This window comes from Dufourea novaeangliae, unplaced genomic scaffold (genome assembly GCF_001272555.1).
Source record: "Dufourea novaeangliae isolate 0120121106 unplaced genomic scaffold, ASM127255v1 scaffold246, whole genome shotgun sequence".
NCBI lineage: Eukaryota > Metazoa > Arthropoda > Insecta > Hymenoptera > Halictidae > Dufourea > Dufourea novaeangliae.
The window spans coordinates 506,326-530,237 of record NW_015374139.1 but is presented as its reverse complement, the minus strand read 5'-3'; the positions used below and the strand labels follow the sequence as shown (position 1 = coordinate 530,237).

General features: G+C 36.5%; 2 protein-coding genes across 4 annotated transcripts; one reads left to right on the top strand and one right to left on the bottom strand.

The window, feature by feature from the left end:
* Positions 1-99: 99 nt before the first annotated feature.
* LOC107191406 (density-regulated protein homolog) lies at positions 100-1,963 on the bottom strand. 3 transcript variants are annotated; one of them, XM_015580442.1, is made up of 6 exons: positions 1,924-1,963; positions 1,074-1,202; positions 885-969; positions 624-803; positions 407-546; positions 100-173 (listed from the first exon to the last, which is right to left on the bottom strand). In XM_015580442.1, the coding sequence occupies exons 2-6, from the start codon at positions 1,170-1,172 to the stop codon at positions 129-131; spliced, it is 549 nt and encodes a 182-aa protein (XP_015435928.1). In that variant the 5' UTR covers positions 1,173-1,202; positions 1,924-1,963; the 3' UTR covers positions 100-128. The 3 variants fall into 3 exon arrangements, with proteins under 3 accessions (XP_015435928.1, XP_015435927.1, XP_015435929.1); XM_015580441.1 differs by lacking the exon at positions 1,924-1,963 and adding an exon at positions 1,281-1,358; XM_015580443.1 differs by lacking the exon at positions 1,924-1,963 and adding an exon at positions 1,281-1,358 and having other exon boundaries at positions 624-800.
* On the top strand, positions 1,959-23,912 carry LOC107191405 (restin homolog). The gene is given in 22 exon segments (XM_015580440.1): positions 1,959-2,133; positions 2,769-2,907; positions 9,830-9,898; positions 11,539-11,691; positions 12,305-12,502; positions 14,079-14,280; positions 15,447-15,669; positions 16,178-16,222; positions 17,175-17,315; positions 17,389-17,553; positions 18,185-18,205; positions 19,027-19,204; positions 19,352-20,023; positions 20,089-20,207; positions 20,267-20,579; positions 20,668-20,819; positions 20,896-22,535; positions 22,537-22,603; positions 22,678-22,708; positions 22,782-22,956; positions 23,031-23,209; positions 23,555-23,912. Coding segments are annotated over 21 exon segments (4,902 nt in total). The 5' UTR covers positions 1,959-2,133; positions 2,769-2,795; the 3' UTR covers positions 23,602-23,912.

Below are 23,912 nucleotides of genomic sequence, written 5' to 3'. Positions count from 1 at the left end.
GTTTAAGTATTGTCTTTATACATTTTTTAAAAATATTTTATATCCGTTATGTACATTTTATTCATAATAAACATGGAAATAGTATAATATTAAATACAATTGTGCATGTAATACTTTTAATTGACCCATTACCTTTTCTGATCACCAAGATCATCTATAGAATCTTCATCAATCTGAAAATAAAAATTAAGTACTAGTAATGACTTATTTTTCAGTTTCATGCAAAGTAATATAATGGAGCTTTTTGGAAGCCAAAATGATAAATTCCATTTTCTATCAATTTATAAATGTTTCTATATTTTAAACCAAATTTAAAACAGCAATGCCTATAACATTATTGATCTTCAGTATTTAACATTCCATAGACTTGATTAGATTGTCCACTACAACACTCAATTGTTCTTACCTGTGGCCACTTTTCTGGAATCACCTCAAATAAATCATCTTTCACATCCCCTTGTATAACTATTTCATCATCTCCTGTTACACTGGATCCACACGCAAATTTACTACCAAAAAACTTTGCAGCTACTTTTAAGTCAATATCTGAAAATAAAAATAAAATTATATGACTATATTAAGGGAAGTTTAATGGAAAGATACAAGTTATTATTTTATATTACCAAAAGTACTAAGTCCAGTCACAACAGTGACTGATTTCTTCTTTCCTCTAGGAGCTCTTGACACAGTCACTAATTTTGGGACATCTTCTTTTTTCTTGGTCTTGAGCATACCTTTGCCACCACGCTTCTGTCGTTTCTTTTCATCTTCACCTCCACCCGCTTCCGTGGTATTATCTTCTACTATTAATTAATACATAGATCAATGCAATGATGATTATATTTGCAACTAAACAAATTAATTTTATGTAAGATCATAATTACCTAGCTTAACTTTTTCAAATTCGGTTGGCAAGTTTCTTTCTAGCCACTGTTTGCATTTTTCATATTCTGGATAATGTTCGCAGTACTGTAGCACAAATGAAGAGATCGAATATCGAAAATATTTTATTGGCATGCTGTCATGCAATATAAACTACAACTATCAACAGTTTCAGGTCAATGTTATCTCACCTCGATAGGAAGAGAACAATTCCCACAGTACTGTACTTGAATCGGATAACTGATATTCGGATCCGGTCCTAAGCGTAAATCTGAATGTTCTGCCAACATTCTGAGATACTTAACCTGACTACTCTAAAACTGAAAAACGTTTCGTTTAAGCAGATACGAATGTCTTCTCGACTCGTCTCAAGTATTCTAATCGTTCTTTTTAAATACTTTTCTATTCCTGCAATAGACTTATCGAAATATACGGTATGCAGTCTTAACCTATGTAAACGGATAGCACATAAGTTTAGGAACCGTCACCTAGTAAAATTAATGCTATCTCGTGAATAGATTCACCGACGGATAAAATACAGTAGGCTCTACTCTCGACAGCAGCTTTGTCCCTAGATCTGCTCGATCTGCTGTCAAGCTGCTATCGTACTCATGAACCTAACGGAAGTGAGTTCATACCGTGTAACCGAACCTTCTTTTTTTCTACGTACAAACTAAACTGCTATCGAGAATTTACTGCAATTTTCCACCTCACTCAGACAATCGGAAAGTCACCAGGCTATAATCGGAGTTCTTTCTTATTGGAAATCAATTCGTTCCTTTGGCGCGCATTCATTGCACGAATGAGTGAAAGAACAAAGCATAGTCGATTTTGAGTTTGCCGGTTGCACCAAGTAGTCGAACTGATATGTATATAAAAGACAAAATGTTTCATTCTTTTATAATGAAATCTTGATACATATATCAGTTCGACAATTCTGTTGCGAACAAGCGAAGGTGTGTAAGAAAATAAGCTGCAAGTGTAGCCGGTACGACACAATATAAAAAAATAGATGGGTAGGAACTCGCGGGCTTACTGTACCAGTATTGACCAGTATTCGTGAGGGGTAACTCGGAAGTAGACCGTGACGGCGCTACTGGCGCCAGGAATTTTCACTTTTCCGTTAACCGTTGTGCGAGTTTGTGCGAATATTTCGCGGTGCTTGTTTCCGAAAATAGTTATGTTCCAATAGTTGTCGATGAAATATGTTAATTGATTGCGTGCTAGCGCATCACGTCACGTTCAAGTAAGGTAAGAGTATCTCGTATTTTCTGTTAGGACGATCGTTGCTCCCGAGGTTAACCTTTCTTTCATGTGACATTTTTTTTTAAACGTCATAATATTTGCTTTCAATGAAGATTCGTACTTCAAACGTTCTTACCTTTGTGTACACAGGTAAAGAAACTGTTTCTTATAACTGTTCATGAATGTCAAGCGATAACTGACATTTTTTGCGCAGTTCGCGTACAAGTATCTGCAGTGTGAGTTCGGCTACGATTTAAAAAGTTGCAACGACTTTTCGATTATCATTTTTACATTTTAAATGAGACGTTGACAGTCTAATCGTTATTGAAACAATTGTTAAGTGAACATTAAACACACAATACACGTATATTTGAAAACTAATAGTTCGAATGATTTTAATTCAATTATATTAATATGTCGGTAATAGTTCTTAAGTTGTACACAATGGAAGTTCGTGTAGACTGTAAACAAGTTTTTACTGTTGTATTATCTCAGTTATTACGTGATTTTTTGTTTTATAACAATAGTGATTCATTGGAATGTTAATATAAAAAATTCATTTATAAAATTTAAACTTTTATTCTTTGAAAATTTTCATAATTTTTTGTCAGCTTTACCAACCCATTATTTGCATCTTTCAGTGTTATATAACAATAAGTGTATGTAAAATGGGTGAGCCAAAACCATCAGGATTAAGACCACCTTCAAAAATTGGTCGACCATGCAGCAATCTGCCACCAAGACCAGCGGTTCCACCATCACCTCCAAGACCAGCAATGAGTGAGTTTTTAATACTAATACTTAATGCATCTAATTCTATATGCGTGCTTTAAATAACCATGTTCAAATGTTTGTCAACACAGTCTAATTCTAGAATGTATCTATGCTTCCCTAAAAATATAAATATATAATCTAGATAAAAACATTGATACTTTTTAGGCTGAATGATATTCTAATTACAAGCAATATCATTAAATGATCATGAAGAATTTGTGATATCTATGAAACAATATTATCACATAAGATATTGTGACCGGATTATTACAATAAATCTCTAATTTATATTTCCAGGCCTGGATATTTTATTATACTGTTACAAGTATGAAATCAATTATTATTAAATTTCTCAGTTTTGTCTTATGAGTCTTTTTAAAAGAAGACAAGGAATGTTACAATTTTTATGAACGATACTGAAAAATAGTCCAAGTTCAAAGTTGGGGTGGGGTTCTTTTAAAAACACTCATGTTGGAATCTTTATAAAATATTTGATACAATAACAATTTGGAAGATCCAGTATGAAGACTATAGTGGTGATAATGGAGGCGTCAAATTTGAATTTATAATGGTAACACATCTATACAGGGCCAGTAGGTAATTCCTTATGCAAAAAGTAAATCCAAAGTGTAGAGTAACATTCTTTCCCCAAGGTTTGTTTTACGAAAAAGAAAAAAATCGATTTTGAAAATTCATTCGAAACACGTGTCATTCGTGCTGACAATAAGTACAAACGGAATACATTGAACGGTCGCATTGCCCAATTCTTGTTCAATTGCCCGCGTGTATCCAGGAATTTTTCAAATTCGATTATCTCTGGCACGAAGCTTCGGACGAAGAAAAACAGAAAATATTAATTTACTTTTGTGATTTATTTTTGCCCAAGGAATGGACCTTCTCCCCGTTTGTACCATCCTCTTTCGGCTGCGCGTACCGCGTCCACTGACGTGCAAACATGAAAGAGTGGCGTAGGAGTAAGGGCCTCCTACCACTTGGAAATATTAATTAAAGTACTGAAATAAATGTTAAAATAAATGTTAATTTGGCATAAACTACAGAAACTTTCGAAACTAAGTGGTAGGAGGCCCTTCCTCTTGGAAACATTAATTCAAGTACTGAAATAAATGTTAAAATAAATGTTAATTTGGCATAAATTCCAGATAGCCCCTTTCCCTACGCCACTTTTTCTCTAGTGGACGCCGAGTTTGCACGTCAGTGTACAATAATGCTTAAGATCCAAGCCCAATGATTCTTTTACCGTCGATGAGCTGTGTGCGATCCAATGAAGGGGTTGAACTTGATCGAAACTCGATTCTTCACGCTAACGCGATCCCGAGTACGCCTACCTGACCCTGAGACGATACGTGAACGAGCCGAGGTTTTACAGGCGCGAGCCCGCGATCATCTCGTGAGTCGTTCTTCAATCGCTTACCGGAACGGATCTACTCCAAGCGATCTGGTAAATACACTTTTCTCGCTAACAAACCGTCCCACTGCGGAATCGTTCATTCGCAGGTGAATAAAAAATTCTCCGGGACTATTAAGTGAATTCTTGGCGGCCTCGTGCGGCTTGTTACTTAACAGGGAATATATAATCGATTAACAAACGCAATTCTCCTAGTTTGATTGGTATTTAAACCTTTTAAATTGTTCCTTCGGACCGTTCGTTTGAGAGAATTCTGGTGGTTATCGGAGAACCGGTGGACGGAAAATGTTCGAAGGCTTCTTTCCTCCTGTTAATTAGGTATTAAGTATTTTTTTGTAAAAATGCTTCATAATTGATTTCTAACCAGAAAACTAACGTGGATAGTCCTTAATAATCTAGGATTTAATTTATTTTCCGTTTCACATTAAAGATTTTGTTTCTTACCTTGTTGGTGTTCATTAGGAATTCATAATATTCCCGAGAAAGAGGCCTAATACACTTTTTGTAGGCTTGTAACGGCCGTAAGTATCCTTGCATAATTACAAATTAAACTAATTATCAAGTTTGAATCCATTCAGAGTCATCTTTAAGTGTTCTACGGTTCCACCATATTTTTCGTCTAACTGATTTTCTACTAATAAAATATTTGTATTCAAATTAAACTTGAAGCACCATTGAGCCTTTTCAACTGGAGCCACCAAGTGTGTGTGTGCACTCTCTATTCCTTCCAAGCATGTAAGAATCTCATAAGGAAAGGAGAGGACCCCAGGTGTAACACTGACTTTTTAAATGAGGTTTGACAGAGCGATAGAGTTTGGAATTCTGAAACCAATAATATTTGTTTCAGCCGCATATGACTATTAGTTTACGAGATATTTAATGTTAAAGTTATAAGCTATATACAAGTTTCCAAATTGGTAGTACAACTCGAAAGAATATGATTTTACATGTAAAAATAAACGCAAAATATAGAATAAAATTGATTCGTATGATGCTTCGTTTTTTTTTCAGACAATCGAATTTGGAAGTCTGTTGGATGCGCTGGTTTACGCGTCCGTTCATTACATTCCGTTTCTACTTACTGTAAACACAAATACAATACGCGTTGGATGAATTTCGAAAATTGACTATCTTGAAAACGAAGCACGAAACGAGAAAATTTTATTCTATATTTTGGACTTACTTTAACATGCACAATTACATCCTTTTGAGTTGTACTACAAGTTTGGAAACACCTTGTATATAGCCTACAACTTTAACATTAAATATTCCATAAACTAATGGCCGTATGCGACTAAAACAAATATCATTGATTTCAGATTTCCAAGCTCTATAACTGTCTTAAACTTTACTGAAAAGTCAGCGTTACAATCTGGGGACTTCTCCTGGTCTCTGCTGAGGAGCCTTCGAGCACTTATCAAGGATTTACTGTACATCGTTTTCGAGGACTCGTTTTGTCACAGTGTCCACCTGTTCAACGAACCGATTAAAATCACCCAGAGTTTAGAATCTTCTGGGGCCCGTGTTTCTCTGCCTCTGGATCCTGAGACTGGTAAATCGATTCGATTATTCATAGGTAGAAGAGGGGCCCTCCATCCCCTCCCTCGCGAGTGGAAACAAACGCGCAGCCTGCGTACAAAGCGAGCACGCGCGTGGCTCTTGGAATCGAGGGCACCTAATCTTGCCTTATTGGTTCATCCAAGAGCGTTGAAGTCTAGGAAGGGACACCTCGATATGCAGCCGGTCGGTGCAGTCATCGTCGCCGCGGATGACGCATATGGAGGGTTATGCAATTCTCACGGCGCGTATTTATTGTACGCTCGATTTCCAACCGTTTCGTTTTTTTCATCCCACGCGGGACCAATTCATTTTTGCGGATAGGGCTCTTTAGTGAGCCACCTCGCCCTCCTGTTATTTTTGTCGAGGTATAAGTAATGTTGTTTCTTCGTCTAGGCACCACTTTCTCACGATGCATTGCCAGTTTATAATCTACCGATCAATCCGAATTGTAATTTAATTCACCGTTTACATGCATGAGAATACGTCGATGGTCGTGCACATAGGTTATGTTATCGGCGTAAGTAATAATGAGCGTTTTAGAAGAGCTTATCGAGGCACGTGATGTACGAATTTAGAAAATGTAATAAACCGCAGACACTATACTAAATATAATTGGAAACTGTTAGGGTTGGTTTAGACAAAAATTTAAGAATTCCTACGCCACGTGAGCTTTGCTCTGGACGTTCTTCGTGTTTTCAGGAACGCGTAGTAACATTTTTTTTAATGAAAGTCTAATCATTTTTACTTGAGTATAAATTGAAAAAAAAACGGTTTATTTTTTTATTGACAAGGCCTTTTAAGACTTACGCACAAGAAAATGACGTTACTTATAACTTGAACCTAATGTATTCCCGCCGAGATGTATCGCGTCAATGAATGTTCGATCTCGTGTTTCGCAACGTGATAGCGATTCCCAAGGTAACAATGTCAATTTTCGAAATGACAGAGTGGAAACGGATACGTTTCCGATACTCGATATTACCCAGTATACTCCGCCCCCGATTGTTGGCGAGAAAAACGATGAAAGTGCCGACAGTGATAGTTTTGTATTGATCATTTTAGTGTCTTAAGGCTGGATCGGGTCCAATTTGTCCCAGGTGTGTTCTAGATTGCAGGCCAATCGGCGATAAATTGTTTCGGAACTGGTATCCTCCAAAGTTGCAGTATCTTTCGTACATTTTTTTCATAGAGAAATTAGAAACCTGGTGTATAGACGTTACTTTTTTTGTTCCACGTTCCTTTGTGGAGCATATTCACGTTCCTTAACGGTGATAAGGTGTGACGATCTTTCATTCTGACACAATCGTGGCCAGATGGTGTTGTTCGACACTGCTGGTGCTGTGACACCATCGGCCCCTAAATATGGCGGGATATAAAGTAGCTCGGGATGTGTCGTTTGCTTTTTTGGGCCGTTTCTGATATTTACCAGCCGGTTTTTCGTCCAACGAGTCTCGATGAACGGGCGCCAATGATGTAACATTGCTGGATCGCGTGCTTATTTATAATTCCCTTTCGAGGATAGTGGATCTATCTGCAGATTGAATACTAAGGTGGGCCGACTGTGTTCCTAGGAATTCTTGGTTAGTTGCGAAATTTTCGGGAAAGAATATTTAATTTACATCAGTTCTCTGGTAATTTAGAGGAGTATGTTTTTTTGGAATCTAGTATGGGATCCAATAATCTTCGTACAGGAACGTTATGTCTGATTGTTGTGAACAGAATAGAATCTCTTCGATTGAATACACAGTCAAACAAATGCTGAAGATCGGAGAGAGGAGAAAAAATTGTAAGGTAGGGAGTTAAAGGGTTAATTTAAAACAGTTCTCCACGCTATAGTCACTATGATGAACACCTGGTATTAGTCAGAATACCTGGACTTTATTGTCAAATATTTTCCTGGAATGTTCGGCATGGTACAAGATGGAATTCATTATCAGAAAGCTTCGGATTTATACTTTCAGTAACTAGTTTGTGGTTAACAGTTCTAGTTTCTGTGAAAAGAAAAGATTGTACTTCGGGTAAGAAATCGTAAGACTGTGTTGAAAATTGAATTTTTGAGCAACTTTTTCTCATTCATTTCATCGGTGATCTGGTCTCAAATTTTGAAGATGAATTTTATTTAATTATGTAGTCTTTCGAATTTAGAATGAACCTCCCTAAAGGCATGAAACATCCGAAGGAAGGCACTGTATAAGCTCCTCGATCGATCGTCGAGGCGCCATCGAGCGGAGTGAAAATCGATTCTGGAGCAGAGATTATTCTGGATCTGGTTACCCCGCTGGTGATCATTAGATTAGATTCCAGGAACAAATTGCTAACCTGTTCCACTGTGGTGGTAATCGAATAGCGCGCTTACACCATTAACCTTGTTTACGTACGGGGGCCTTCGTAGTGTCTGGATTGTATGACCACTTAGACACGGATCGCGTTACCGAGTATGTAGTACGGTCAAGGTGATTGACACTCGCCTATGACACGTTTATTTTGGCTCGATCATCGATCGATTCGTCCACCTAGAATAGCCAGACTCGGAACAGACAAGTACATTAAAAAAATAGTACATTATACATACATCCGAGTTACAAACTTCGTCACAATTTGTACCATTCGATTTTTTTTCACATAAAACGGATTATTTTTTTAACGTTTTTCAGAACAATTTTTATGTGGTTCAGAAGTTATAGAAAATTGTCGCAGGATTCTTCGATCTGGTCCATTGTGTGCGGCGTTAGTAGTTATAAAATGGAAGATGATGGACGTAAATTCAGTTTCTTCGTTCTAGATCGTCCCAAAATGAGATCACAACGAACTGTACAGAGTTAAACACTTACTTGTAATTTTTTCTTTTTTTTTAATTAGTCTCGTGCATACGTTTTTTGGGGATAAAGTTCGTAACACCCGTTGAGAAATCTAATCCATCATCAAGGAAATCGGTAGAAAGATCGACGCGTCGTTTTAATCGCGGATCGATCTCGTCGAACAGAAACAGTCGGCCCACGCGAACGGCCTACTACGGCTCGCCTACTCAATTTCTCATGAATAATCAATTAATTCTCGAATCGCGATATTTTTCTCTGTTTTTCCGTCCCGCGTAGATAACGAAATAATACGCTCGACTTGCGTTTCAGTCGAATCAAGAGGCGAAACTTACCGATGACTCTTCTGTTTGTTACCGAGTAGGATTCCAATATAAATAAAAAAATCGAATATTTTCGTTGGTTCGAGACTCTTGTAGAATATATCGATTCGTCTTTGATGTTGATCAATCATACGTGAACACACCTTTCTTAATCGTTCCTTTATATAACTGTCCATTTAAGAACGGAATTAACTTCCTGTTGCGTTGATGCGCCAGTGATAATCAGTGGCCACCAAGCCCTATTTTTCAGGTATATACAGGATGGCACAGCAATAACTATTCGAACATTGATAGCTCCGGTTTAAAAGGAGTCCCACCTAACGTGGGCACCTTCAATATCTCATCTGGTTTTGAAGATACAAAAAAAAAAGTGAGGGGACATTGTTATTTGGTTAGAAGGGGAAAATACTGTGATAAACAATTTTTCTCGATATCATATTTTTCGAATTTTCTTGGTCATTGGTGTTTATTCTAAATGGGACTACTGGAATCAAACTGGAGTCAAACCAGAATCTTTTTACTGTATTAACTATTCTACCAGGTTCCAACGAAAATAAAAATTCCTTAAAAATTGATCAAACTCTTATGTATAGTAAATTCTAGGGAATTGTGTCTGCTATAAATGCATAAAATCCGCCGTCTAGTTATGTGTTAAATGTTTATTGTATTCGTTTGTCCTTGGTTTCGCGATGGTCAACCGCATCGAAGGGGTTGATGCAAGCTTTTTGCGTCCCTATCCCACGGAAGCATGCTTTGTTTGATATGATTTGCATTGTTTCTGCGTTGTTTGTGCATGATCGCAGATCAGATGGATCATCTCTGGGAAACGCACGGCCGTCGATTAAGCGAGGCTGGCCTGCGCAGAGGATCAGGTAAGTGCTTGATTGATTAGTATTCACTTTTATTTCACGGTTTTTATGTTGTACGAAATGTGCGTGATGCAGAACGATGGAAAATATCAAAATAAATTCTGAAACGAATTCATGAATCAATCGAAAGAGCACGAGAAATTTTATATCTTATAATTGAGTTTGTTTTTTAGCCTGTTTTACGGTGCAACTGTGCGATTACTAGATTGTGAATTTTTATACAAAATTACATTTTATATCATAACTGGTATACAAGAACAAAGGTGGAAATTATTATTTTACCTTAAGTGTCTTATTGGGTCATGACTAAAATCGAAAACTGGTTGTCATCCGACGAAAGTTTTCGTTTTTTTATTGTATTCCAAAGAGTCCTATAGGCTATAAATGCATAAAATTTATAGTCTGGCAATTATAATTGATATTACCGGAGAACATGGGCGTAGCAAGTGGGGAGGGGGGGCAGAGGGCACTTGAAAAATGTGGCTTTTGCCCCACCCTACAAAAAAAATTGGATTTTGCTCCCCTTCCCTGCCCAGAGTTATACAATTTTTGCATAATATTCAATATTGCAGTATAATTTGAAACACGACCAACAGCCTCTACTAACAAAACGCATACATTTTTAACGATTTATGATTTTAAAAACAAAATAAATTGTGTCTGGCTACGTACAGCTTTTTTCACTGTGGTAGTGGATGTGTTAATATTTTTGCCCCCACCCCTCTGACTGATAATCTGGCTACGCCCATGCCAAAGAACCTTCGTATCGACTTCGATATTTCTTGGAAGTACATATGAAGATTATTGTTGGCATCACTCGGCAGTAAATCACGATCGCATCGTTGTACTGTCTCGTGAAAGCTGTATTTGTCCTCCTGTTGTGTAGTTACTTGTCGAGAAGCTTGCATGTTTGTTCAAATGTTTTCATCCTTACGCGGCATGCTCGTAATGTTAAAGAGAGTCGACTGATTGAAATATAAATCAGACCAAGAAACATATTCCAATAAAACTTGAAGCAGAAAGATATATTTTCAATAAAATGCAGTACTAACGATACAAATTTCGTGATGAATGGCAGCAATTTTGAACTCGTAAAGTTTCTTCTGAGTTTGAAAAGAAAGTTCCACGACAGTGTCACAGCGTATACGAAAATCAAAAAATATATTTAAGCCTTTTTCTCTTCTGTTTAGCCCCTCAGCGATGGAGGTTCATTGTAATAATAGTAGATTATATTACAGTGTGTTTGATTATTTCACTACTTTCCTGTTTAAATAATATGAAACTTCGTAAACTTCAAACTCAGTTTTCCCGATTTCGAAACTAGCGGAGAACACTTAAGAATTAGAGCGACGATATATGCGTCCATAGCACTGAAAGGGTAAAAAAATATTGCTATGGCATTGTTTGAACTTTTACGGACGTTTTTCTGACCGTTAAGGTGTTGTAAAACGGGTCCATCATATCCATTAATTACAAGAAAATCGAAGGACCCCACACCGAACTTATATAGAAGTGTCACTGAGGGGTTAAAAAGATATTCCTCGATTAAAAGTGCCACCTCAGACCGCAAATCCGTAATTTCCATGAACGCGAAAACAACGATCCTTCCAAGTCTATTAAAGAATCGTGTCACTGTCGGACAGATACTAGCGTCGTCCTGACAGAGGACACCGACAGCTTTATAATAGGAGACCGTGTATGGGTCGGCGGAACGAAACCTGGCTCGATCGCCTACATCGGGGAGACCCAGTTCGCTCCTGGTGACTGGGCTGGAGTGGTCCTCGACGAGCCAATCGGTAAGATCCTCTATCATATTCTATTGGGGCATACCACGCGAAATCGGACACTTTGTGGAGTAACATTTCGGATTTTGTTGACACGTTGTACCCTTGTATGATTCTACTCAGCGTTATTTTCAATTAATTTTTATATGTCCAATTTCCAAATGTCCAGATTTTTGGAAATTTCTTCATAAAGAAGATAAACAGGACCATATCCTCAAGTTTTTTCAAATTTTTCAATCCGGTCCTACTATTATAAAATTGCATTTCTCTCAAACAATTGCAAAATAAATGGTCAAAAATACTTTTTTTACAACGGAAATAATTTTTATTAGGTACTCTTATGTCTTTACTACAAGCACCCACAACGCTCATTTTGATCAGTTTGTTAGTTCAACAATTATGATTTATTGCAAAAAGACTGATTCCTTATTTCAAACAGTTGTAGAATCGACAATTTTTTCAACAAATGGATGTTTGAGATACGTTTCTATATGACTAAAGACTACAATATATCCAAGGGTTGACAGAATTCGAAATATTGCTCCAAAGAGTGTCAGATTTCCCGTGGAATGACCTTTGTCAATTCGATTCGAATAGGCCGATTACAATTTACAATAAATTTCAGGAAAGAACGATGGATCGGTGGCCAATTGCCGCTACTTCCAGTGCGAGCCGAAACGTGGAATATTCTCGCGTCTCACCAGGCTGACCAGGGAACCGTTGTCCGACTCCTCGTTCACGTCACCGACGACACAACGGACGCCGACGTCGCCGCCCGACAGCGTCCGAGGAAGCCTCGGGAAAACGGTGTCTCCGTCGTTGAGTAAGGATCGGTGCAAGAGATACTCACCCCGTCCGTAGTCCGCTTGAACAGAGAGTTTTTTTGGGGGGATGTATATCGAAAGTTGTGAAGAATACAGAGGATCATATCGAAGCTCTCTGTGCCCCCTTTATCCTTCTAGCGCCACGAATTTTGTAGTTTCGTAACGGAGCATCGATGTAGCTGTGCATGACCGTTTGAGTATGGAGGATAAATACAGACTGGTCGCGATTATCGTCCAGAAGTCAGGTCCACGATGGGACAATAATCTTGTAGGAAGAAATGCCACAGAGACGATCCTCGTAAATTCGTTTTTCGCCCGAAACCTTGGCAATAAAAGCAGAGGGGCATAATGTAAGGAAAGCCTGGACAATAATCGTGTACAACATACTAGACAATAATCGAGAGCAGTCTGTATTTCGTTTTTCTCTGTAAAGAACGAACTGCAAAATTCGATGGATCCCGACTTTCGAGAAACGATCACCTAACCGCACGCCATGTAGAGGAAAATCCTTAGAGCGCACTGTATTTAGTAGGATTAATATTTTGTAAATTGTACTCTTTCTCTGTCTCTTCAGTTGAATTGCTGTATCTAACACATGTAACGAGCTACACCCTGTTTTATTAGTATGCTATTTATTAGTAGGGTAAATGCACCAATGAATGAACACTTACCAGATTTTGCACCTATTAAAGTCGAATTTCAAATATTAATAATATTAATAGACTCCTCTTAAGAAAATTCGATTTTTTTTATATCTACACACTTTTGTAACGTATAGATTTCAATTTGAAGCTTTGGGAACGTGTAATTAATTAAATTGAAAAGAAAAAATAGATTTCACCGGTGAATGAACACTTCTAACCAGTGGCGCAAAAACTGTTTGTGAATACGAAACAAGGAAATTAAAAAAAATGAATATTTTTTCATTCACTGGGTGCATCCACACCTTACACGCTGATTCTATTGTGCCTCTAGATGTTTGTTATTCATGTAGTTGAATCGCTCGTTGAACTGTGTGTCCGTGTGCGTGTTTTCGTTTTATAGTAAATAAATCGGATATGCGCCGATTTCACACCTTTTCGCCAGCAATAAATACGTAGAAACCAAAATATAGATACACAGTTAGTTACTTAGCTTGGTGTGTTGAATTGTCGCTTATTGTATCGCGCTCGGGGCCAAATGTGGTTTCGCCTGTGTTAAAGGTCACTGATCAGTTACACTGTTTGTCGTTTTCTTTGCCTCCCGTCACACTGTTTCACGTCTCCTTTCTGCGTCCATTGTGTATTCGGAACGATAAAGAATCACGATACAGTAGACCTGTTTGACAAGCCCGGATTAAAATTTTTTTGTGGCCTAGAGCCATCAGATTTTCAGGAGGCCCCTTGGTTGAATAGAGACGGGGGAGGGATTTTTTGTAATACAGCATAACAAAGTGCATAAATCCTAAAAAATTGAAATTTATTTTAAATAAAATTAAATAACACTTAATCAATAACGAAATGGAAGGTTAGAACAGGTAGTTAGATATAGAAACCCTTTGGACACGAATAAAAAGCATGTACCCTGGTCACGCAGACGCATCCACAACAAGCCTGTCGTCCACGGTGTCCCAGAGGGATCTCAAGCTAGGCGAGAGGGTGATAGTGTCGTCCAGCCAGGGCAGCAAGACAGGTGTCCTCAGGTACCTGGGCAGCACAGAGTTCGCAGCGGGCGAATGGTGCGGCGTGGAGCTCGACGAGCCTGTCGGGAAGAACGATGGCTCCGTGTTCGACAAGAGGTCTGCATGAACGTTCGAAAAAATCTAGACGAGGGAGTAGTACATGAATTGTATAAAAAACGTAAAAAAAAGGCTGAACCAGAGGGCAGAGGATTCGATCGACCGACCCTCCTTCTTTGATTCTACAATGTCCGATTTTTAGTAAATACAGTAAATCCTCGATGACAGTCCGAAGGCTCCTCGGCGCTGAACAATAAATATTTCATGAAGTAATGTCCGTATGCGGCTGAAACAAATATCATTGACTTCAGAATTTCAAGTTCTATCACTGTGCTAAACCTCGTTAAAAAAGTCAACGTTACATCTTGGGACCTCTGGTTGTCTGTGCCGAGAAACCTTCGGAATACTCATCGAGAATTTACTGTAGTATCCGTGACCTCCAGTTATATGCATAGTAGACGTAAACGCAAGATGGTAGCCTTGAAGTACTCCATTCAAAAGTGTTTTAATACATAGACATTTTGGATATCGTCACGTGAATGGCCTTTCTTAACTTATCACTTGATGTAATTAACCCTCATCCGTCCCTTGTATCAATCTGACATATTTTTCTCCTAAGAAATGATGTTATTTTTACTCTAAAGAATTTGCAAGTTTAACTATTTATCACTTCATTATATTAATTTTTACCACCGGGTCAATTTGACACCGAGGGACAAAAATTAACCAGTTCGCTACCAGTGTCACATATCTGTGACGCTCCAAGTTCCATGTCAGCATACTATCTTAGATAAAAAAGGAAATAGGTTTTGCAATATTCACCTATATTTCGGGTCAGTCATTGTCTCTGTTTTATGTATTTTTAATTTCTGATGAAAAAGTTAAGGATATCCCATTGAATAGAATACTGAGAATCTGGCATAGTCTTTGACGAAATAATGTGCTGGTAGCGAACTGGTTAAGTTGGAAAAATGAGGGACTGTAATTCTCGTTTAGTTCGTTTAACCCTCCAGTCCCCATAGCGAAAATGACTAAATTGCTAAAGTTTTCTTTACGTGACTGGTTAAATAAATGTCTGGTGACCATAGGAACTGAAGGGTTAAACGATAGATCGTACGAAAGAATCGTTCGCCAACAGAGATTACTGCGTACAATTATATCCAATTATGTTTGTTAGATCTGTATGTGGACCGATTCGTCTAACTGGTTAGCATTGCTTCTTCCAGATACTTCGAGTGTAGACCTAGATATGGCCTGTTCGCACCCGCGCACAAGGTCAGTCGATCGCCGACCAGCCGAAGGACAAGCTGCATGATGCACAAACCGACCGGCGCTTCCCTGAACTCGTCCTTGAAGAGGACTGGCTCCAGGGAGTCGCTCGTCTCGTTGTCAAGTATCGCCAGCACAGCGAGCACAACAGCCAGACCTGGTGGTGTCAGTACAGCGAGGGTAAGATTCACGGTACCAGAATGAGAGGAGGATGTCGCCCTTTACCGCGACTCTCACATCTTCTATCCTGAGTGCAAGACCTCCCTGGCTATTTCTACCGATTCGAATATTGTTCCGCACAGAGCAACTGGATGATGTTGTTGTTGTTGTTGTTGTGGTTATCATAGTTGTTTATTTTTGTTGAATAATTTTATTTTGTGTTAGACAATTGAGCCTGGCTGAATGACAAGAAGTTTGAGAACCAAAGAGCGGTCATGTATTTCATCATCTTTAGAACGCGAGCTTCGTTAGTTTTGTGACGTTAATATTGTTGTCGGACAATCGAGAATTATCTGGTTAACCGTATTGTATTGTCAGTACCTAAAATTTACGGAATTAGTGTTTTTCATTTGAAAAAAGTATTCAATTATTAGAAATAAAAATAGGTACAGGTAATAGAAGGAGTTGCAGCTTGACGTTATGGCTATGCATGAAAATATTTTTTTTTTTGTTGCATCAATAATTCCAGAGGCCTGGTTTGCGCACGGCAACACTTGCACGACCTATCCTGCAGGTGAGACCATGTTCTAACACTTATTTGTCACATTCAGATAGGATTGTGACACTTAAAGCGCTCTTCGTCTAGTTATTAGCGTAGATGTAGATTAACAAGCGTGGTTGTGATTATTTGTTGTTGAATATTAAGCATAATATTTTATTATATAAAAGCCAGAATTTACTAGATTTATGTATACAGTAAATACATTAGACTGTAACTATTAGTTCTGTTATAGATAAGTAGCTTAGAAAAGTATTCTGATACTTGTACATGATTTCAATAAAATCCTCCGTCCGTTCCTCATTCTCTCCCTGGGAATCCACCTCCCACCTACGTGGGCATTTACTTCATAACATCAGTTTATATTATCTAGTTACACAGTTACATTTTACCATCAGGAGTAGATATAAACCTCTGCACATAAGAGAGATAAAAAGCTACTAATTAAATGTTTTCAAACTTGTGTACTACATTGAACTCGTAATTTTGATCATTTAGATTTTTAACTAAAAATATTTATGTTACGTATTTTCTATCAAGTTACTTTCTCTCTCACATATTTGTATCGAAATATAGTTTATATGCTTTGAATATATTTATTAGAAACCAGTTTCTAACGATACAAAAGTTCAAGACTACCGAGAGTTGAGTAAGGTGAGAACAATGCACGAGTCTATTAGATGTGTAATTCAATGGCAATAAACAAACAATAACTTCTGTTCAAATTCCACTATTTAGTCACGATAAATGTACAATTCTTAAATATAACAATGCAATGCAGAAAAACACTATAAGCAATGTTAATTCTTCCAGTAAATGCATATCCGCACTTCTAATTTCCTATATTGTAAAGTTTCTGTTATGGAAATATTTTACAGCAGTTAGACCACGAAAAACAGTATATTTTAAATTACTCGTTTATGCGAGCAACTCGCAATTGGTGTTACATATGTTTCTAATATTTTAGGAAACTTTGAGGGAGAAGCAGCAAGAAATAGAGATTCTACGTAGAGAAAGAGATTTAGAACGTGAACGTGTCACGAAAGCAGCAAATCAAGCGGATCAAGCGGAACAGTCTATCATTTCAATAAAGCAAGAATATGAACAGGTAGTTGTTGCTTTCATACATCATATAGTATTCATTGAATACTGTGGCTGCAACTGTAGGGTATTAATTTTAGTATCGAGAGAAAATGCAAAGGACAGTCACAGAAGCAGAGATTGCTTTTACGAAATTACTCGAGGAGAAGAATGCGCTGACTCAGCAATTGGAAGAGGAGAAGAGGAAGTGTGAAGACCTATTGTTTCGTTTTGAAGAAGAGTCTGTCAATAAGGATGATATTCAGGTATAGGTCTCAATTATACAAGTTTTTATTTCAGATATAACGAATATACATTACGATTATGTAGTTTAACATACCGACTGTCAAATCGATATCCCCATAAATTCTGAAAGGTGTACAATTTTTATAAATTGTATTTTTGTTTATGGCAGTCAGTGTGTTACAACAAAATCAATGTACAATAAAATATAAGGTAAGTATAATAAACATTTACAGAAAGAATTTTACAGAGATTTTTTTTAGAGATTCGTTTGTCGAGTACTTAACGAAACGTTCTCATTTTTCTTTTCGTTTTACTTTCTTTAAGCAAATTTCCGTTTCTATTTTTCTGTTTTAAAATATTATACAATTGCTTAATGGAACTAGAAAGAAACGCAAGTATTGCTCAGAATTAAAGACTATCAATTAATAATGCTTCGGTAAGGAGAAGCTTCGCCATAATAAAATGGTGGTGGCTGGGACAAGCTATAATGCATTAGACTTTGGGAACGTAAAAGTTTCTTGAATAATGACATACAAGCTATACTTAAAGAGTATATTCGAATTGAAGTGAAATTTTAATTCAGCATACGGTACATACAGTATTTGTGTATAGGCTGTGGGTTAACGGAAGAAACTTATCGTTTATTTTCAGAAAGAGAGAACTGAACAATGTGTGAGTATCCCATGGCAGCCGTTTGGGCCCGAGGAGGGGTTGATGCTGTTTTTCTGCACCGCTTTTCTTATCGTCACTGTAGTCATATCATTTATCATTTCATCACAGTTTTATCAAAGAGCTATGTGATGTCGCAGTACCTACTCTTCAATGCTTTCGCGACTAATTGTTTCGATTTTGGTTAACATTAAGTATCAGAACTTATATTGATGTAGCATTACTAGATGTTTCTCTATACCCTCTGGTTACATTAAGAGACAAAAGGCTATTATAAATTAAAAGAATAGAAATTGTATTATATAGTTAATAGGTACGATTACTACGCTATGTGAAATTTGTTAGAAAGGTGCGGGGTTAAATATGCTTTGCGGTGCACTGTAAGGTAATTGTTAAGTTTTCAGCAATTGCTTTCTTCACGCTGAATCTGTGCTTTATGTATAATATATTGTTAATACGTAATCATTTGTTGAGCAAACGCGCGAGAAACTAAGAAACAATGCAGTTTATTTATTTATTTATACATTTTGTTCGAGATTATTTATTATTTTCAAATTGTATTCGTTTCAATTGTTACATGTTACACACTGTTGTATATTGTTGCATAGCGAAATCAAATAATGCGTATCAAGTATAACACGAGATTTCGTTTTTGTATTTTATTACTTTCTAGCCTCTCTCAGAATCTGATCAATCATACAAGCGTTTCAATCAAACACAGTAAACAGTGCTCTTATATACTATATCTTTAATGCGCTTCATGTTAGTTGATGTATACGTGAGTTGGTCAGCTCAGGGTACTAAACAAGCATGTTTGTCGTTAGGTGATAAATACTGTAAATGAAAACAGGATCAAAGATCTCGAAAAACAGCTGGCAGAAGAAAGGGAACGTGTCGCACAATTGGAACAAGACAGTACAAAGTTATTTGAAACCGAAGAAGAACTGGCACGTCTTCGCAATGAGGTCTCCAGTGCTGCTCAAGATAAACATCAAGTGGAAGGTAGTTATTTATATTTGTATCGTCGATTTTGAAGCAGATACTTTATGGACTAACTTACACGAACGGGAATTAAATGAAAATTCCTTTTCTCGTGCAATAGTTTTATTAGTAACAAAGTATTTTTTTCCATATTCTTCAATACTACAGAGTTACAGAACCGGAACAGAGGTCTGGAAGAAACAAAGACTAGTCTCGATAGGGAGGTGCAGAAGAAGACCACGCTTGTGGAACAATGTGTAGCACAGATAAGAGAATTAGAAACAAAGTTAAACGAAAATCAAAAAGAAAGTATAACGCACAAAGAGTCAGAAATAAGTTTAAAGGCGGAATTGGATAGGGTGAGAAATGATTTACAAGAGAAAAACATATTTATGGAAGACATGAAAAAAGAACTTGAAAATAGTAACAATACTTTGAAAGAAGAGTTGCAGCAAGCTAACGAAACGATAGAGAATATCAGACAAGAAAATATAACAGAAAAGGAATTGTTAACGTCTAAGTATGAAAAGATAATCACGCAGCAAGAAAATCTGTTGAAAGAAAAAACACAAGAATTGGAGACCGAATCAAAGAAGCAATTGGAAACACAGAACGTTGCGTTGGAGGAACTTAAGGCAGAAAACATTAAACAAATCAATAAACTTTCAGAGTCTTTCAATGAAGAGTTGAATATGAAAGATATGAAAATCAAAGAAGTTTCTATGCAGCTTGAGCAGAAGATATCTGAAACTGAGAAACTGATGAGTGAATTAACTGCGCAAATTGATCTGAATAAAAAGAAAGATGAAGAATTAAGCAATGCCTTGAAGAAGCTCGAAGGTATGTTCATGATACAAAAGATATTTAATAAAAATATCATACTTTATATGAATCTCCGTTTACAGAGTTAAGCGAGAAACTTAAATTAATAGAAGAAAAGAATGTTGTTCTTTCTAACCAAATGCAGGAATATCAATTAAAAGCTGAAGACAGTTTCAAAATAATCCAAGAAAAGCATAAATTAGTAAGTAGTTCTTTTTTTTTAAGTTAAATTCATGAGTATTAAATGTTATATTAATTTAGGAGGAAGACATCGCTACCTTGATGGCTACAGAAGCAAATTCTTCTACACAATTAAAGAAGTTAAATGAAGAATTGAAGGTAAAGGAAAAGGAATTGTCAGAGCTTCGTTCCACTACTGCGGCTGAAATCAAGGAATTGACTAAACGTTATCAGGGTCAGATTGATGAGAAGTCAAAGTGTATTGATGAAGTAAAGGCAGATATATCTCAAAAGTCTTTATTACTAAGTAAATTGGAGAATGATATAGTTGAACTAAAACTAATTCTCGCAAGTAAAGATGAGGAAATTAGAAATCTTAAAGAGAAAACTTCAGGTAAATTATACATTATTATTTTACTTAAATATATTATTCAATTACTTCGTTTATTGCTGGCTTAGCATTAGTAATTTTTATGTTTCAGAATTACAAGATGCTCTTATGTCATCGAAACAAACTGAACATGTTCTGGAGAGCAAAGTTCGGGAATTTGAGAATAGTGTAGCAGATCTGAGACAGGAAATGGCTGCTGCACAAAATAAAATATCACAAGTCACAGCTCAAAAAGAAAAATTGGTTAGTAATAATTATCTGAAATTTCTGGTATAGAAACTTTGGTGAAAATACATTTTATCTTTTATGTTGCATTTAGGAGGCTGATATTGCAAATTTGATAAATAGTTCTGCTGATTCTTCTGAACAGCTGATGAAATACAATGAGGATTTGCGAATGAAAGAAAAAGAGCTGGATGAGTTGAAGGATAAAACATTTAAAAGTGAAAGTACAGTAAAATCATTAGAAACAAAATTGAGTAATATGGAGCAAGAATTGAATAAAGTTAACACTTTGACTCAGGAACAGCGTACAGAATTAGAAGACAATAAGTCTCAATTGCAAAAAGAGAAAAGAGTGAATTCACAGCTGTTAGACAAAATAAAACAGTTTGAAGCAGAGAATAGTGAGTTGCAGAAGATTATTAATGAAAATGAACAGGTTAAATGTAATCTTAACGAGAAATCTCAAGAAGCTTTGAACTTTGCAAATGAATTAAAGAATAGTAGAGAGGAAATCCGTAATGTTCAACAGCAATACGATGCATTGCAGAATTCACACAAAGAAAAAATGTCGTCTTTGCAGAAACAACTTGACGATTTGCAGGCAGAACTAGTTGTTTCTCAAGAAGAGACGAAAGCCTTACAAAAAGTTAAAACTAAGTTAGAAGCAGATCAAAGTGCCAATCGTTGGTCAATCGAAGAGTTAACTGAAAAGTTAGCAACCGAAGTAGAAAATCGTACAAAGCTAGAGTTTTTAATATCGGAGAAGAACTCTGATCTCCAGCAAATTCAAAATAAATACTTAGAATTACAAAAAACAAATGAAGCTTTAATAGTTAATAAGGAAACCACTGATAAAGACCTTACTAGTAATTTGAGTACAATGTTCAAAGAAATTCAGGAACTGAAGGAGAAGTTAGGTGATGCGACAGAGATGATTAAGGTTAAAGAAGAAGCTCTTATTCAAATGAAGAAGGAAGCTGAACAGACTGAATCACAAATTTTAAAACTGACGGATACTGTTGCGTCCATAAAGAAAGAGCAGACGTGTAACATCGAGGAAATGAATAAAATGCAAGAAGCACTTCTAAGAAAAGAGAATGAAGTCAAAGGTATTATAGAAACAAAGACTTCCTTAGCAGATAATGTAAATGCTTTAGAATCACAATTGAAGATTGTAAAAGAAGAACTGAATGCTAAAATTCGTTCTCTTCAAGAGGTGGAAGGAACGATAAAAGAATTACAAAACACCAAAGATGAATCTGTGATGAAATTACAAAACAGTTTAGAGTCCGAAGTGAAGTTCAGGCAGACTGAACTTGAAAATATGCTTCAGAAGAATTCGGAATTAGAGCAAAAACGGATCTCGCTTGAAAGCTTAGTTGAGAAACAGAACAGTGACTTGTCTAATAAAGAAGCAAAAATTAAAATGTTAACTGCAGAAATTAAAGCTTTAGAAAGTACACAAACAGAGAAGTTAAATACACACGAGCAGACGAAGAATGAAGAAGTTAAATTAATTCAAAGTAAGCTGGATGAGATAAGCAAAGAAAACAGACACTTAATCAACACTAAAGACTCTCTTGAGAAATCATTTAAAGAACAAGAACAGAAGATCGAAATCCTATCAAATACTATGAAAAATAAAGAGAAAGAAGCTGAAAAGAATATGCAAAACTTAATGGAAAAATTGAACCGTATGTCCTCAGAATCCGCCCAATTAAGGGAAGCACAAAGTTGTTAAATGGACGGAAGCAACGAATCAGTTGAAACTGACTCGTGAAAATATGAAGAATAATTATGATGTAAGCTTTTAACGGTAATGCTAAAATTTGTATTTTTATACACGCTATAGAACATAACGTAATTTATATTTTAGGCAGCTGGAGGTGATATGAAACAACATATAGGTAAACATTCTAATATCAATTAACTTATTTTAATTTCTTTTGAACTATTTTAGAATATATTTTTCTGATTCAGTTGACCAGGACATTGATAGTTTAAAGTTAAAAGAGGAAAATGAAACAGCAAAAAGTCAAATAGATTTCTTGAATTCCGTAATAGTAGATATGCAGCGTAAAAACGAAGCGTTAATGTGTAAGGTTGAAGTTCTCGAAATGGGGGTACCTGCTAACGAAGCTGATGACTATACCCAGTTCGTAACATTTAATTTTATTGTTTATTCTCCCTAGTAAAAAATATTTATGCTAACTCTTTATATTATTTTAGAAGCACATTAGAAAAACGTATGGCTGCTCCACGCATGTTCTGTGATATTTGTGATCAGTTCGATTTACATGAAACGGAAGATTGCCCGCGCCAAGCTCAAGACTTCTTAGAACCGGAGAAAGTGACAAAGTCTCCCAAGAAAGTGTCAGTAGAAAGACCGTACTGCGAGAACTGTGAAAGTAAGGTTTCATTGTTCAAAGTTATTCGATTTGCACTTCTGGCTGCATATGTTTACAATATTCTTTTCCCTCAGAAACGAAATAAACGTCTGAAGTTTTTCACAAAAAGATTTCTACAATCCCGAAAGTAGTTTCACATCGATTAACTATTCTTCTGTAGTATAATATAACCACATTCTATTTTACAGTTAACGCTACCTATACACCTTTTCCTAACTATATTTTACCGTTTTAATCTATTAAACTGCTTGTAAGATTATAATTTCTTTTCTTAAACTAAGCATTCTCTGACCTTTCTACTTCTATCGAGTGTACCATTTATTATACCGTTTGATTGTTTTACAGTGTTTGGACACGATACTCGTGATTGCGATGATGCCGAGACGTTTTAACAGCGTGTTGTTATTCGTAAACCCGTTCCATTGCTTGGCAAAAAGATCCTAGACGCGAGAGAAAGACCTGTTGAAATTTTATAGAGTATATTTTTGTATAAAGAGTTAAATTCTACCGTTGTATGTATGTCTTCCTGCATAGGTAATGTGTATCCATCCAGAGACTCGAGTGACTTGACGGACAGCTGTGCTCCCCCTGTTAAGTCCACAGTTTAAAAGTTTACAGGCTGAATTCCAAGAAAAAGAACACTGTCTTATTTTTTGATTGGAAAGTAGAGACAAAAATTACATGGTTGTAAAGGATGAATCTA

Excerpts from the sequence above, each read along its gene's own strand:
- LOC107191406 (XM_015580442.1), bottom strand. The coding sequence starts at position 1,172 with ATGTTGGCAGAACATTCAGATTTACGCTTAGGACCGGATCCGAATATC. Across the intron at positions 804-884 it reads ATTTGAAAAAGTTAAGCTAG|TAGAAGATAATACCACGGAA; the intron begins GTAATTATGATC and ends ATTAATTAATAG. Across the intron at positions 174-406 it reads TTCCAGAAAAGTGGCCACAG|ATTGATGAAGATTCTATAGA; the intron begins GTAAGAACAATT and ends TTTTATTTTCAG.